This window comes from Umbelopsis ramanniana, assembly GCF_025399195.1.
Source record: "Umbelopsis ramanniana AG unplaced genomic scaffold K450scaffold_7, whole genome shotgun sequence".
NCBI classification, from domain to species: domain Eukaryota; kingdom Fungi; phylum Mucoromycota; class Umbelopsidomycetes; order Umbelopsidales; family Umbelopsidaceae; genus Umbelopsis; species Umbelopsis ramanniana.
The window spans coordinates 83,997-97,286 of NW_026252093.1; the positions used below are offsets into that span (position 1 = coordinate 83,997).

Below are 13,290 nucleotides of genomic sequence, written 5' to 3' on the forward strand. Positions count from 1 at the left end.
ATCCCCGCTCACCCATGCCTGTGCAATGACCCCATTTCTTCTTCGTCAGCTATGATTATTCCTATCCCGAATTACACAAGCAAAAAAGTGAACTTTTACGAAGGAGCTCGAAGCATATGTACTATCATCCTCTTTTTACCTCAGACGCATATTCATGTGGTTGGCGTTTTGGGCAAAAATATTCTGAAAAGGATGCACGTATGGTTTATTCTGCATTGGTGCTACGCTTTACTGTACCTCGCTCTAGAGTTTATGGTATTTTCCATAATTGAAAAACTCCGTTTCAAGCGATACGATTTTTACTATAGAACGCCTTTTATTTCTGTTATTCCTGATTCATGCATTAATGACCAGTTTTTTTTTTTGATCGAGTATTTGCGAATGCAAGTGCGTTCCCAATAGGTAATCTGTTACATTGAAAAGATCGCCACGTAAACAAAATAAGTATATTGGAAAAAAAATTTGATCAAGAAAGTTAAAAACCCGCGCGTTATGGGTATTGAGATCTTGGAAGCCAAAAAAAAAATACGGGGGAGAGTGGTAACAGGTGAAAAAACTAAGTATGTGACTGGAATATCTCCAGTACTAGAAAAGATAGACCGATTGCGTTAGTGGTAACTTATTCACTGGCTCACATGTAGCCAATACACCATCACAGGTCACGTCGTAAGTTTCAGGGTCAACAGATATAGCAGGCAGTGTGTCGTTGAGCTTCATGTCCTTCTTGCTAATTCCGCGACAGTTCTTGACAGCTTCAACCTTCTTTCTCAGTCGATATTTTGCAACTCGGCCGGCATCGATAGCAGCTTGGGAAACAAACACCATGCATGACTTGTTTAATGCGGAAGCATACGAGCCAAACATCGGTCTACCAATAACGGGTTGTGTGGTGGGTATAGAGCCATTGGCATCACCTAAAGAAAAAGATGTCATGTGAGATTAATCAACTCTCATTTTTCCAATTTATGGAAAAAAAGTGTGTTTAAAAATTTACCCATATCACCCCACGCTATAATTCCGCCTTTTAGCACAAGACTGGGCTTTGTTCCAAAGAAAGCAGGGTCAAACGCTACCAAATCTGCCACCTTGCCAACCTCAATCGATCCCACCAAATGACTGACGCCATGTGAAATAGCGCTACGAGAGAAGAAGTACGTAAGCATGAATATTATGTGATAGATAGACATTCCATCCACAGCACATGATCAATAATGTGTGAAGTGGGGCTCACTTACGGGTTAATGGTGTATTTGGCAACATATCGCTTGATGCGGAAATTATCACCTTCATCTTCCTTATCTTCTGTAAGTTTGCCACGTTGCATCTTCATCTTGTGTGCTGTTTTCCAGGTTCTCAGAACAACCTCGCCGACGCGGCCCATGGCCTGCGAGTCTGAGCTAATCATACTAATAGCACCAATATCAAGCATGATGTCTTCGGCAGCAATGGTCTCCGCACGAATGCGGCTTTCAGCAAATGCAATATCTTCAGGTATAGTCTTGGACAAATGATGGCACACCATCAACATGTCGATATGTTCATCAAGTGTATTTGTAGTAAACGGTCTTGTTGGGTTGGTAGATGAGGGTAGGACATTCTCTTCACCGCAGACAACCATCACTATTGGGAACACAAATGTTATTATGGTGTACAAATATAAATAATGGAAATTGCATGCCCCAGAAGAAAAAAAATATAAGCACAAACATGAAATTTAAAAAAAAAAAATACTTACAATCAGGACTATGGCCACCACCTGCTCCTTCGGAATGGTAAGTGTGGATAGTTCTACCTTTGAATGCGCCAATGGTGGACTCAACAAATCCAGATTCATTCAAAGTGTCTGTGTGAATGGTAGCCTAATGTTTCTTGTTAGTCAATTCCCTAAAGTCCAATCTGCATAAGCTTTTTACTGATTCGTTACCTGTACATCCATTTCATCGCAAACCGTCAAGCAGGTGTCAATCGCAGCAGGTGTAGTACCCCAATCTTCATGAAGCTTAAGACCGATGCAACCGGATTCGATTTGTTCTCTCAATTCGTTTGGTGATGAAACGTTGCCTTTTCCAGTGAAGCCAAAGTTAAGCGGAATATCATCTGTGGCTTGTAACATCATCTCCACATGGTAGGCACCAGGCGTGCAGGTCGTGGCGTTGGTGCCGGTATTAGGACCAGTACCACCGCCAATCAAAGTGGTGATACCACTTGAGAGAGCCTAATCAAGTTTGAGATTGTGATAGATAAGAGATTAGCAAGATGTTTCGATATAATTATTAGAATTAAGATCGCCATACCTCGTAACATAACTGGGGACAGATGTAGTGAATGTGAGTATCGATGGCACCAGCGGTGAATATCTTGCCTTCACCAGCCAGCACTTCCGTATTGGCACCAATGATCATATTGTCCATAACACCCTCCATAACGTCGGGGTTTCCAGCCTTACCAATACCGACGATTATACCCCTCTGAATACCAATATCGGCCTTGTATATACCAGTATAATCTATAACCAAGGCATTGGTAATGACCAAATCGAGAGAATCCGCGTCGGAAACACCAGTCTTTTGACCCATTCCTTCTCGGAGAACTTTGCCTCCACCGAATTTGCATTCATCGCCGTAAACAGTGTAATCCTTTTCGACACGAGCCCACAAGTTGGTGTTGCCTAGACGAACAAGATCTCCAGTAGTAGGTCCAAAGTGATCAGCATAGAATCGTCGGTCGATGGTGCATGGTTTGGGAATAGCAAGAGGGACAACCAGTTCTTGGTGAGAGAATCCGTGCGCAGTCAATTTCTCCAGAATAGATGGGATCTTTGATAGATCTAGTTTACCACTAGCCAAGTTGTTACCGCCAGAAATGACTTGATTTCCAGCAATATCCACAAGCTGAACTGTCTTAGTATCACCTGGTTCAAAACGAACCGCGGAACCGGCAACGATGTCAAGGCGTTTTCCGTAAGCTTTGAGGCGATCAAACAACAAGGCGGGATTTGTTTCGATGAAGTGATAATGTGAACCGATTTGAATAGGGCGATCTCCAGTGTTGGTAACAGTCAAGGCAATGCGTTCTCTTCCAGCATTAAGTTCCAATTTACCAGGCTTAACGATGATTGCACCGGGGGCTTCTTCGGGCTTTGCAGCCGTAGCTGGTAGATCAAACTTGGAGTTGTCAGGAATGGGGAAGAAGCTACCGTACAAGGCGATTTCCAAGTTTCCGTCATCTGAACTAATAGGCTCGTGGACAGTACAGAGATAGGTGCCATCGGGACAAGTTCCTTCCACCTGAACTTCCAATAGAGTTTCTATGACATCGGGTAGAACGTGACGGCGACCAAGCATCTGCTTACCCAAGTCCATAAGTTGGGCAATAGAATGCGTGCCATCACGCATAAGCTCTAATATTTGTGAAGCAATCAATGCAGTTGCCTCAGTATGATTGAGCTTGACCCCACGGGCCAGCCGTTTCTGAGCCAACGATCCAACTAGTTTTTTTGTTACGTAAAAAAAAAAGAAACGACAATTAGCCTTTTGCGAAACATTCTAAACATCATTCAAGCGCGATCCGGAATCATGCCATTCCAAACGGGATAGTTACCTTGATGGAGTAGAAGCTTGTCTAGTTCGCGAGGTACCAAGCGCATTCTGAACAAGTAGGCGGAAGAGAGATAAGCGGGAGGTCAGTCAGGAACACAAAGATACTGAAAACACACCCAGGAATCCGAAATTTTATCGGACGTTCCCAAAAAAACGCCGTCAGGGTATAATCATGTCTACCAACAACACATGCCGATTTGAAGATCAAGGTGCCTACTCTGCTGTAGAGCCTGCACACGAGCACTCCCACTCGCACGATCATTCCCATGGTCACTCTCACGACCATTCTGTTAATGAGCACGGTCATACTCATGAGCAGCTCGATCATCCTGGCGTTTACGATGAGCGCGAGTCGACAGTCTATGACCAACGCGATTGGTCCGAGCGAGCTTTTACAGTTGGCATCGGCGGGTAAGTCGTTTGTTGCTTTGAGATTTCTGTATACATAAAAGCTGAGAAAAAATCAATACAGCCCTGTCGGCTCAGGCAAAACTGCATTGATGTTGGCGTTGTGTCAAAGACTTCGTGACCAATATTCCATTGCTGCTGTCACCAACGACATCTTCACCAAGGAAGACACCGAGTTTTTGGTTCGTAACAAGGCTTTACCGGAGGAACGCATTGCTGCCATCGAAACGGGTGGTTGTCCTCACGCTGTAAGTGGCATTCTTTTCTTCTCGCTCCTGTTTGCGCCTTGCATTTGCTTTGTTGACAAACTTTGGAAACCCTCTTTTCTCGGCTTGTCTTGCACTCCAATAGGCTATTCGGTAAGTCTTCCTTTCAAAATTTGTCAAGGTCTATTCAGATTTGTGTACTTAACCCCTTATTAGTGAGGATGTTTCTGCAAACTTGAACGCTTTAGAGGTATTGCACGCCAAATTCAATACTCAGCTTCTCCTGATTGAATCTGGTGGCGATAACTTGGCTGCTAATTACAGGCAAGTACATGATCCAGTGCGTAGATGAAATGCAATCTACTATATGTCTAACACTGTCTTTACTAAACCGTTAGCCGAGAGCTTGGTATGTAAACTGTTGCGTACGGTTTTCGCTTAGGTTTATGTGATGAACAACATACTCATTTCTTGTATTCATATAGCCGACTTCATCATCTATGTTATCGATGTTGCTGGAGGCGATAAGGTTCCTCGCAAGGGTGGTAAGGGTTATTTATGCGACCGCGATACATCGCGTCGAAAAGGTACTAAGGAATTGCAATGTTAGGACCTGGAATTACCCAGAGTGATCTTTTGATCATCAACAAGACTGACCTTGCCCCCATCGTTGGCGCTGATCTTGATGTCATGGACAGAGACGCCAAGAAGATGAGGTGAGATTTTTAGGAAGCAGCGTCAAATCTTGAACATGCGCTAAAATATAACTTTTGCAGAGGAACTGGCCCAACTGTGTTCGCTCAGGTCAAAAATGGTGTTGGCCTTGATGAGATTATTAGTTTGATTCTCGGCGAATGGCGTGCAAGTGGAGCTAGTAATGCTTAAATGTACAAACCACATGAGCAGCAATAAAATGAAAATTCTGCTTGTAATCACCTCCACCTTTATTAAGTTGACGAACTACATGACATAATTTGGTTTGATACAGCATTTGACACTTTATGTACCACATGAAAATTTGCGGAGGCCTCATACCCCAGAATGACCTTGTGTATAGCAGTAGTACAGCGGATAATGGATAATTGGTGCTCAGTAGCTTGTTGCCGACCATAGATCACCAAATCTGCTTAGCTTGTTCCTGAAGCGCATATCTGATTTTGCGTGTATCGTAGGTGATGAGCTGCAATGCAGCCAAATGAAATGGGAGTGGCACACTTGGTGTTTTGACAAACGCATGGAAAAATAGCACGGATACCCGATGATATTTGGTGATTTACATCTTGCAGATTGGTAATCCAGCACTTGATACTGATGGTAGTACATATGCCCTTGATGCCAATAGAAATGTGTATCATAGGTAATGATTGGAGTCTGTATGAATGCGTCCAATTGGCTCGTGGATGCGCTCCTATAAATAAAAAGCGACCGAGCCTTTTCACTTGGAGAACAGATAACGAATGTGAGCATAGCCTTGTTCAGATTCACATATCAAATTCTCTCGCTCTTTTGTATGCGTTAAGCTGTCATAAAGGGGTAGAACGAGAGATTTGTATGTGCTTTGCGACCTCCTTTACAGATGGACGGCTCATTTTTTTTTGAAAGATCTCGGTTTAAAACTTAATGGATCATGTTCTTCGGGGCCCGGTAGCTCCGCTAACCAAGCATTCATTGTTGGTGGCTGTCCATCTTATTTGCGTAAATATCCCTGTTTTTGGAGCCGTGTGCACCATCACATTACCTCTCGGCACGGCGTTCAACCTTATAATCAGTTCATCCAAAGACATAGCCTTGCGTGTCCTGAAACGCACGTCTGCATTATTTACGAAAACTTCCGCTCTAATTACCGGTTCGCCCCGAAGTGTAACATCTTAACGCAGATCATGGGAATATCATGGAATGAAGTAGTGAAATTTCTTAAACCGTAGAATACCAGCTTTTCATAGATGGAGATTACAGGAATAAGAGATCATGTTGAAGGCTTTCTTGTCTGTCTCGACAAAGCGAGCAACAATTCGGGTCACTATAATGTCAATGGGACATATTGATTGTTCCCTGAATGTTCATTACTCCGCCAGAGCATTTTCTTTTGCCCCAATTCGATAGTGTGGGATGACATGTAGACTATGAGTGGTTGAAAAGTAAGTTTCTACATTTTGATTTGCTGTAGGGCTGCACAAGAATGAATGTCAGCCATGGTCTGAGCTATTTAAAAAAGGAAAACAAAAGAGCAAGCAAAGTTGTGGAAACGGCTAAAAGGGTAACTACTTTATCCAGATACCCATGGTTTCAAAACTGGGTAGCTAATATTATCCCAAAAAATTAAAAAAAAATCCCCCACACCGGGTGAACCTTTTTCAATTGCAACTAAAACTTTATTTTTCCATATGGGGTAGTAATGAGTTTCTACAACCTGGTAGTGAGGCCTATGCTGTCAAAACGATGTACGCTACCAATACGTTATGGAGTCAATGTACTTAAACAATGATCCCCGTTAATTACATGTCACAAGCGTAACAGAAGGCTGACATTAAGGTTTCTTTTATTACGTTTTTCAGTTAGACGGGTGAGTAAGCTGCGTATTGCAAGCTAAACGGTCTATTCTGCATTCTGTCGTATAGGTAATTGAAGCCCATCTACTGATAAACCTACAATCGATTGATTCAATTCAAAAGTATATGTCGGATCTGAGGTGCTTCCTATGCTGATATCGCCAGGTATTGCTCGCAGATCAAGAAATCGAAAGAAAAAAAAATTCAGATTGAGCTCTAACTTCAGATACGCTGCCTGAAGCGAAAAACTTTATTGCATGCTAGCCATACTGAATTAGGCAATTGGTCGCTGCGGTCTATTCCTAGGTAAAGGTATAAAAGTTCTCAGGTCAAAACAAATGTTCCTTTGTTTGCCCTCTATCCTTTTGTTTCCAGGAGAAACGTCATTACCACCCTACTCCAACAAAAATGGCCACTGACGATATAAAGGATACTGTTGAATATTCTGGGGATGCTAAGCTTGATGAAAAGCAATCTATTTCTCAACCTGAAGGCATTCCGCGGCCAGAAGACTTGAAGCAAGATATGGCTTTGCAAACGGGTGAAGCTGACAATGAGCTGAAGGAGCGTGAGAGGAGATTACTCTGGAAGATCGATCTTCGGTATGACTTTGATTAGATGACAAAGCAGTATGAGATCTCCATCTAACACCAAGCATTTATTTACCAGTCTACTACCTACTCTTTCGGTCATGTATTTATTGGCTTCTTTGGATCGCGTACGTTGCTACCAATATCTACTTGAAAGTTTACATATCGTCGTGACAACAATTTAATCCCAATCTTCCATAGGGTAATATCGGAAACGCGCGACTCGGCGGTTTGGAAGCCGATCTTCACTTAGAAGGCAATGATTTTTACAATGCTCTGAGGTAAAGTGATCAAAATCAATCATGATATCAACGGAGCCTTAACTTTTCTTGATAGATGTTAACGATTTATTTCCCCCTTTTTCAATTAGTATATTCTATGCTGGTTAGTAAGCGCTACGGAAAAGACTTGAAAGAATAGTAAAATGCTCATAAAATGTTTCTCTACAGGATATGTCTTATGCCAAATCCCATCCAACTTAATGGTCAAAACGTAAGAATTAGTCAAGACATCTATCTGCCGACCCCTCTTATTTAGAAGTCCGTTTTTCTGATCTTCCAAACTTTTTATGCCACAGAATGCGTCCTTCCCGATGGATTGGTATCACCATGACGCTTTGGGTAAGTAAAACGCAGATAACCAGTATGCGATGAAATGGATGGAACTGATTTTTATTTTTTTTACAACAGGGTGTTTGCTCTACATGGTCAGTTCAATGTCGTGAACTTGCTATATAGACAGGTATAGGTATACTGACAACATGATTGCCTCAACAGTATGGCCGCTACTAAAAACGCCGCTGGAATTTTTGCCGCTCGGTTCTTCCTCGGCTGCTTTGAAACTGGCATTGGCCCCAGTGCTGTAAGCTATAACGCATTTAATGAAAGAAGAAGTATACCAATAACTGACAATGACTCATATTACAGCCTCTTATTCTATCATTCTGGTATAGAAGAGAAGAAATGAGTAGCAGAGTGAGTTCTGTCTCTTCTTTCTATGTCCTAATCCACATCATTTTCGACATTCTTATGGCAATTCTTCTCGTAGCTTGCCGTCTTTTTAGGTTCTTCCACGGTTGCTGGAGCATTCGGTGGTGCATTAGCATATGGTGTTCTAGGTCACTTGCAAGGAGCTCAAGGCCTTGCTGCTTGGAGATGGCTTTTCATTATTGAAGGCATACCCACTATTTGCCTTGGCCTTCTTGCTTTTGTCATATTGCCTGATTTGTATGTTACGCCTTCATGATAACCAAACGACAGTTGCTTCTTTATATGCCAATCTAACCAATATCGTTACTCGCAGCCCTGCATCTGTCGGAAAGCGATGGCTTACCCCGGAAGAAAAGGAATTGGCCATCCAACGCGGCGCTTCAGCATTTAATACTGATACTTCGAACTTCGACATGCGTCAAGTTAAGGCTGCTCTTCTTGACTATAAGAACTGGATGACCGCTTTGGTATATACTGGTCTGAATGCTCCTTTAGCTTCATATACCTCTTTCCTTCCCACTATTGTCAAAACCCTTGGTTTCACTAATTTGCAAGCTCAGCTTTTAACCATTCCTCCTTACATTGCTGCCTGTGTTTATCTAGCCATCATGTGCTATCTTTCAGACAAGTTGAAACAGAGAGCTATCTTTATTATTATTGTCAGTATGACGGCAACCCTCGGATACATGTTCCTTCTCATTGGTAACAATGTTGCTCTTCAATACGTTGGCGCTTGCTTCGCTGCTATGGGTCTTTACCCTCTTATTCCATTGGTAAGTTCTTATTCTTGCCATACCAATTTCTTCTTTCGGCAACTGACCATACTCTTCTGTCCTAAAGACGCTGAGCTGGATCTCAAATAATCAACTCGGTCACTCTAAGAGAGCCGTTGCTTTGGCCATGGCCAATACCATGTCTCAAACTCTGAGTGTGCTTGGTACTCAAATTTACAAGACCGTAGATGCTCCCGCATACAGACCTGGTCACGCAATTTGCTTAGCCTTCACTTGTATGACTTGGGGTACTGCTTTGGTTCTTCGATATATCTTGAAGAAGGAGAATGCAGCCAAGGACAAGCAATATGGCGTTCCTGGCGAAATTGACGAAAAGCACTTTGTAGGTGCTGAGGATATGTATGATAAGCATCCAGGCTTCCGTTATATTTTATAATTCAATTTGTTTTATTTTATTTGATCAAACAAATGCCCATAGTTTTAGCAGCTTTGTATTAGTATAAATTTGAGTAATTTATAGTTATGAATCACCTATAAATCTTCAATAGTTTTTGCGAAACACGGACGGCCTACATCTGTTAAATGGGTTGTGTGAAATGTATGAAATTTCATGCGCTCTGACATCATTACGATGGTGTTGTATGGAAAGGAACATATTATACCATAATCATGAGTGGACACTTGGAGCGCCAACTCTAGGAAGGTGAAAGAAATGGTTCCCGGTCATGAGGCAACTGGCTAATTTCTGGTGCTGAAGCGCTTTTCATGCAGTCCTATAGCCGTCGTCGTATGCGATGCTCGATCTTCCCGGCGACTGCAATTTGTGAGAAATACTTTGGAAAATGTTTCTTTAACGAAACCGCTATTAGACACCTTCCAGCTTGTTAGGCGTCGGAGATGAGATATATTTTACGCCATGAATTCTATGCAACCAGTGCTTCGGGTAAAAAAGACCCCAGCCAATCGACAAATTTCGTGCCAAGCGACCAGTTCATGCTTTCGATCATATTAACAGCGGCAAGGTGCTTTGAGTAACTCCGATGACAAATCAAGCGACGCGCGTACGCTCTTACCTTCGACATGACTGCGGTAACTTTTGAAATCTTAAATGATCGCTTGCGTGTGCTACCACACTAGTAGGAAATACCACAGCCTTGATCTGACAGCCGAAGGCAACACCACACAAAAAAAAAATTACGTCGACTCTTTGCTTGATATAAAACCCATTTTTTATTTTTTGGGAAATTTCAAGACTGTCTAATTCTTTAATTAACTCTTTCGACTATGGCTGCTGCTGCTCTCCCCAAGATGCAATACACTAACCTTGGTAACACTGGATGCCGTGTTTCCCGAATTTGCCTTGGATGCATGTCCTTCGGCGACAAGCGATGGGCTCCTTACGTCGTTGACGAGAAGGAATCATTGCCTTTGATCAAGAAAGCATACGATGCCGGGATCAATTTTTTTGACACAGGTAAAGATTAGTTCATGTATTTCATTGTATGATGCATTTGGTAACACGCGATGTGGCTCGGCAGCAAACGTATACTCTCATGGTGTCAGTGAAGAGATTTTAGGCAAGGCTATCAAGACATACGACTTACCTCGCGGCAAGATCGTGGTTGCCACTAAGGTTTTCTTCCTTTGCGCTGAAGGCAATCCTGGTATCCCAGCATTTGGAAAGGGACAGGACTGGATTGAGCAAGAAGCTGGATATGTTAATGGCAACGGTTTGTCTCGCAAGCATATTTTCGATTCCGTTGACGCCAGTTTGCGCCGACTGAACCTCGATTATATCGACCTTCTTCAGATTCACCGGTATGTTTCCGTGTCGCTATGTAAGAGGTGTCGAGATATTGTACTCATTTGTGTTGCAGTTTTGATCCCAAAACCCCCGTTGAAGAGACTATGGAAGCTCTTCATGACGTTGTCCGTATGGGTAAAGTCCGCTACATTGGTGCGAGCTCCATGTGGGCATGGCAATTCGCAAAGATGAATGCCGTTGCCGAGAAGAATGGCTGGACCAAGTTCGTGACCATGCAAAACCACTACAATTTGCTGTAAGTTCTATGTTTTTCCGTAAATACTCAGATATCAGTGCTGCCTATTGACATATTTGTAATTTCCAGTCACCGCGAAGAAGAGCGTGAGATGCATCCTTACTGCGTGGACGCAAAGTATGTACAGTAAACTCATCGACCAGACGTTAAGATTGTTATTGACTAACATGGTCCTTTGGAATAGAATCAAGACTCTTCCTTGGTCACCTCTCGCTGGTGGAATGCTTGCCGGAAAGAACAGAGACACTGAGCGCTCCAAGTTGCGCCCTGATTATAATGAACAGGACAGTGCCATCACCGATCGTGTGGTCGAATTGGCAGAAAAGAAAGGAGTTCCCGCTGCTCAACTGGCTTTGGCTTGGGTTCTTTCTAAGGACGTTGTGTCCAGCCCTATCATCGGTTGCAGAAAGGAGAGCCATCTTGAAGATGCCATCAAAGCACTTGATATTAAAATCACCGATGAAGAAGCCAAGGACTTGGAAGAGCTGTATCAGCCCCGTACCCCAGTTGGTCATACTTAAGCGTGCTAGCCACAACAATCTGTCCTTTCGAAATAAACTGAAAAAATTGCGAATATCGTAAAGAAAATTGTGTGGCCAGTGATTTGTACTCAGCTGTATATATGTGCCTCGTTCTCTGGATGGCCATAATGATTCAGGACGGAAATGGAATCAAGACACTGGTTATTGAAAGTCATCATATAGAATGCTGCTCTTTTATTGTTAGGATTCAAGTTCCAACGAAACATGCCTTTCGCATATACGACGATGAGCTCATGTAATTTATGAGTGACCTTGTGGGACACGAGGAACGTAAGGTTCCTCAAGATGCTTGATTTCGTCGTCATCGAGCTTGACAGACAGTGCTTGAATGCCATCGATAAGATGGCTTTCTTTTCCAGCACCGATGATGGGTGAGCTGACAACACTCTTGGACAATACCCAAGCGAGGGCAACCTGTGCCGGTGGTACATTCTTCTTCTTTGCGATTTCAGCCACACGATCGGTGATTTCGGTCTCTGCGTCGGTGTAGGGTTGTGTCATTTTCTCTCTGGAAGTTTCGCGATTCTTTCCTGCCAACTTTCCTCCAGCTAATGGTGACCATGGTAGCGTAGTAATCCTAGAAATAATTTCAGTCATGTTAATATACACATATCGGCTGATGCATGTGAGACTTCAGAGATGATCCTTACTTTTCATCAACACAATAAGGGTGCATTTCACGTTCTTCTTCGCGATGACTATTAGAATATAGAGGTTAATATATTGTCTGCTCGACAACTTCTGTAAAGTATGCCTCATGTAAACTTACTGAAGGTTGTAATGATTTTGCATGGTAACAAACTTGGCCCAACCGTTCTTTTCGGCAACGGCATTCATCTTGGCGAATTGCCATGCCCACATAGAGCTTCCACCAATGTATCGAACTTTACCCAGTCTGACGAGGTCGTTCAAAGCTCCCATAGTTTCTTCAACAGGAGTGTAGCGATCGAAACTGGATGGATCAAGTTGGCTAGGTTAGATGCCAATGACGATATGTTTCTCTGCAGGTATAGATCTTACCGGTGAATTTGGAGCAGATCAATGTAATCCAAATCCAGTCTTTTCAGACTGGCTTCGACAGAGTCAAAGATATGCTTGCGGGACAGACCGCCGTAGTTGACATATCCATCTGCTTCAATATCCTCTTTAGCTTTTCCGAATGCTCGGTATGATATATTTTCCGGAGTCGTGACGCTGAATACCTTGGTAGCAACGACGATTTTATTTCTTGGAAGATTGTATTTCTTGATGGCCTTTCCCAAAATGGTTTCGCTAACGCCATTTGAATAAACGTTCGCTGGTACATCAAGGTTAGTGAATATGATGGATGACAGCGGTCAACCTGAAAGATATTTTACACCTACCGGTATCGAAAAAGTTGATGCCAGCATCGTAGGCCTTCTTAATGAGAGGAAGTGCTTCCTCTTCCTCAACAACCCAGTCAACCCAATTTTTGTCGCCATATGACATACAACCGAGGCAGATTCTCGACACTCTGCACCCGGTGTTTCCGAGGTTGACGTATTGCATTTTTGGCAGTGAAGTTGACATATTGATTTTGGATGCAGTTGAAGAAAAGAAGACGGTGGTCCTTTTATATTTGAGAAAGTTTG

The 13,290-nt window shown here is 42.8% G+C and overlaps 6 protein-coding genes across 6 annotated transcripts; 4 read left to right on the top strand and 2 right to left on the bottom strand.

The window, feature by feature from the left end:
* The first annotated feature begins 154 nt into the window (after positions 1 to 154).
* On the top strand, positions 155 to 493 carry K450DRAFT_225012 (uncharacterized protein). Its single transcript, XM_051586306.1, has one exon. The coding sequence runs from the start codon at positions 193 to 195 to the stop codon at positions 400 to 402; it is 210 nt and encodes a 69-aa protein (XP_051447834.1). The 5' UTR covers positions 155 to 192; the 3' UTR covers positions 403 to 493.
* Positions 429 to 3,725, bottom strand: K450DRAFT_225013 (uncharacterized protein). Its single transcript, XM_051586307.1, has 7 exons — positions 3,601 to 3,725; positions 2,295 to 3,487; positions 1,925 to 2,215; positions 1,736 to 1,859; positions 1,236 to 1,620; positions 995 to 1,137; positions 429 to 914 (listed from the first exon to the last, which is right to left on the bottom strand). Exons 1-7 carry the CDS (start codon positions 3,644 to 3,646, stop codon positions 586 to 588), a joined length of 2,511 nt encoding a protein of 836 aa, XP_051447835.1. The 5' UTR covers positions 3,647 to 3,725; the 3' UTR covers positions 429 to 585.
* Positions 3,645 to 5,200, top strand: K450DRAFT_225020 (uncharacterized protein). Its single transcript, XM_051586308.1, has 6 exons — positions 3,645 to 4,010; positions 4,072 to 4,255; positions 4,434 to 4,557; positions 4,699 to 4,758; positions 4,824 to 4,929; positions 4,990 to 5,200. Exons 1-6 carry the CDS (start codon positions 3,772 to 3,774, stop codon positions 5,096 to 5,098), a joined length of 822 nt encoding a protein of 273 aa, XP_051447836.1. The 5' UTR covers positions 3,645 to 3,771; the 3' UTR covers positions 5,099 to 5,200.
* A 1,924-nt stretch (positions 5,201 to 7,124) lies between these two features.
* On the top strand, positions 7,125 to 9,636 carry K450DRAFT_225028 (uncharacterized protein). Its single transcript, XM_051586309.1, has 12 exons — positions 7,125 to 7,364; positions 7,432 to 7,480; positions 7,554 to 7,633; positions 7,723 to 7,736; positions 7,802 to 7,844; positions 7,930 to 7,972; positions 8,042 to 8,058; positions 8,129 to 8,213; positions 8,279 to 8,326; positions 8,400 to 8,578; positions 8,655 to 9,114; positions 9,182 to 9,636. The coding sequence occupies exons 1-12, from the start codon at positions 7,171 to 7,173 to the stop codon at positions 9,509 to 9,511; spliced, it is 1,542 nt and encodes a 513-aa protein (XP_051447837.1). The 5' UTR covers positions 7,125 to 7,170; the 3' UTR covers positions 9,512 to 9,636.
* Positions 9,637 to 10,332: 696 nt separating this feature from the next.
* K450DRAFT_225030 (uncharacterized protein) lies at positions 10,333 to 11,701 on the top strand. Its single transcript, XM_051586310.1, has 5 exons — positions 10,333 to 10,549; positions 10,614 to 10,893; positions 10,953 to 11,135; positions 11,205 to 11,252; positions 11,320 to 11,701. The coding sequence occupies exons 1-5, from the start codon at positions 10,360 to 10,362 to the stop codon at positions 11,654 to 11,656; spliced, it is 1,038 nt and encodes a 345-aa protein (XP_051447838.1). The 5' UTR covers positions 10,333 to 10,359; the 3' UTR covers positions 11,657 to 11,701.
* A 216-nt stretch (positions 11,702 to 11,917) lies between these two features.
* On the bottom strand, positions 11,918 to 13,207 carry K450DRAFT_264755 (uncharacterized protein; the record flags this gene model as incomplete). The annotated part of the gene is made up of 5 exons (XM_051592778.1): positions 11,918 to 12,254; positions 12,328 to 12,375; positions 12,447 to 12,629; positions 12,698 to 12,974; positions 13,042 to 13,207. The coding sequence occupies 5 exons, from the start codon at positions 13,205 to 13,207 to the stop codon at positions 11,918 to 11,920; spliced, it is 1,011 nt and encodes a 336-aa protein (XP_051447839.1).
* Positions 13,208 to 13,290: the final 83 nt, after the last annotated feature.

Excerpts from the sequence above, each read along its gene's own strand:
- K450DRAFT_225012 (XM_051586306.1), top strand. The coding sequence starts at position 193 with ATGCACGTATGGTTTATTCTGCATTGGTGCTACGCTTTACTGTACCTC.
- K450DRAFT_225013 (XM_051586307.1), bottom strand. The coding sequence starts at position 3,646 with ATGCGCTTGGTACCTCGCGAACTAGACAAGCTTCTACTCCATCAAG. Across the intron at positions 2,216-2,294 it reads GTCCCCAGTTATGTTACGAG|GCTCTCTCAAGTGGTATCAC; the intron begins GTATGGCGATCT and ends AAACTTGATTAG. Across the intron at positions 915-994 it reads TATAGCGTGGGGTGATATGG|GTGATGCCAATGGCTCTATA; the intron begins GTAAATTTTTAA and ends CTTTTTCTTTAG.
- K450DRAFT_225020 (XM_051586308.1), top strand. The coding sequence starts at position 3,772 with ATGTCTACCAACAACACATGCCGATTTGAAGATCAAGGTGCCTACTCT. Across the intron at positions 4,011-4,071 it reads TTTACAGTTGGCATCGGCGG|CCCTGTCGGCTCAGGCAAAA; the intron begins GTAAGTCGTTTG and ends AAATCAATACAG. Across the intron at positions 4,930-4,989 it reads AGAGACGCCAAGAAGATGAG|AGGAACTGGCCCAACTGTGT; the intron begins GTGAGATTTTTA and ends TAACTTTTGCAG.
- K450DRAFT_225028 (XM_051586309.1), top strand. The coding sequence starts at position 7,171 with ATGGCCACTGACGATATAAAGGATACTGTTGAATATTCTGGGGATGCT. Across the intron at positions 7,481-7,553 it reads TATTGGCTTCTTTGGATCGC|GGTAATATCGGAAACGCGCG; the intron begins GTACGTTGCTAC and ends AATCTTCCATAG. Across the intron at positions 8,327-8,399 it reads GAGAAGAAATGAGTAGCAGA|CTTGCCGTCTTTTTAGGTTC; the intron begins GTGAGTTCTGTC and ends TTCTTCTCGTAG.
- K450DRAFT_225030 (XM_051586310.1), top strand. The coding sequence starts at position 10,360 with ATGGCTGCTGCTGCTCTCCCCAAGATGCAATACACTAACCTTGGTAAC. Across the intron at positions 10,550-10,613 it reads GATCAATTTTTTTGACACAG|CAAACGTATACTCTCATGGT; the intron begins GTAAAGATTAGT and ends GTGGCTCGGCAG. Across the intron at positions 11,136-11,204 it reads CAAAACCACTACAATTTGCT|TCACCGCGAAGAAGAGCGTG; the intron begins GTAAGTTCTATG and ends TGTAATTTCCAG.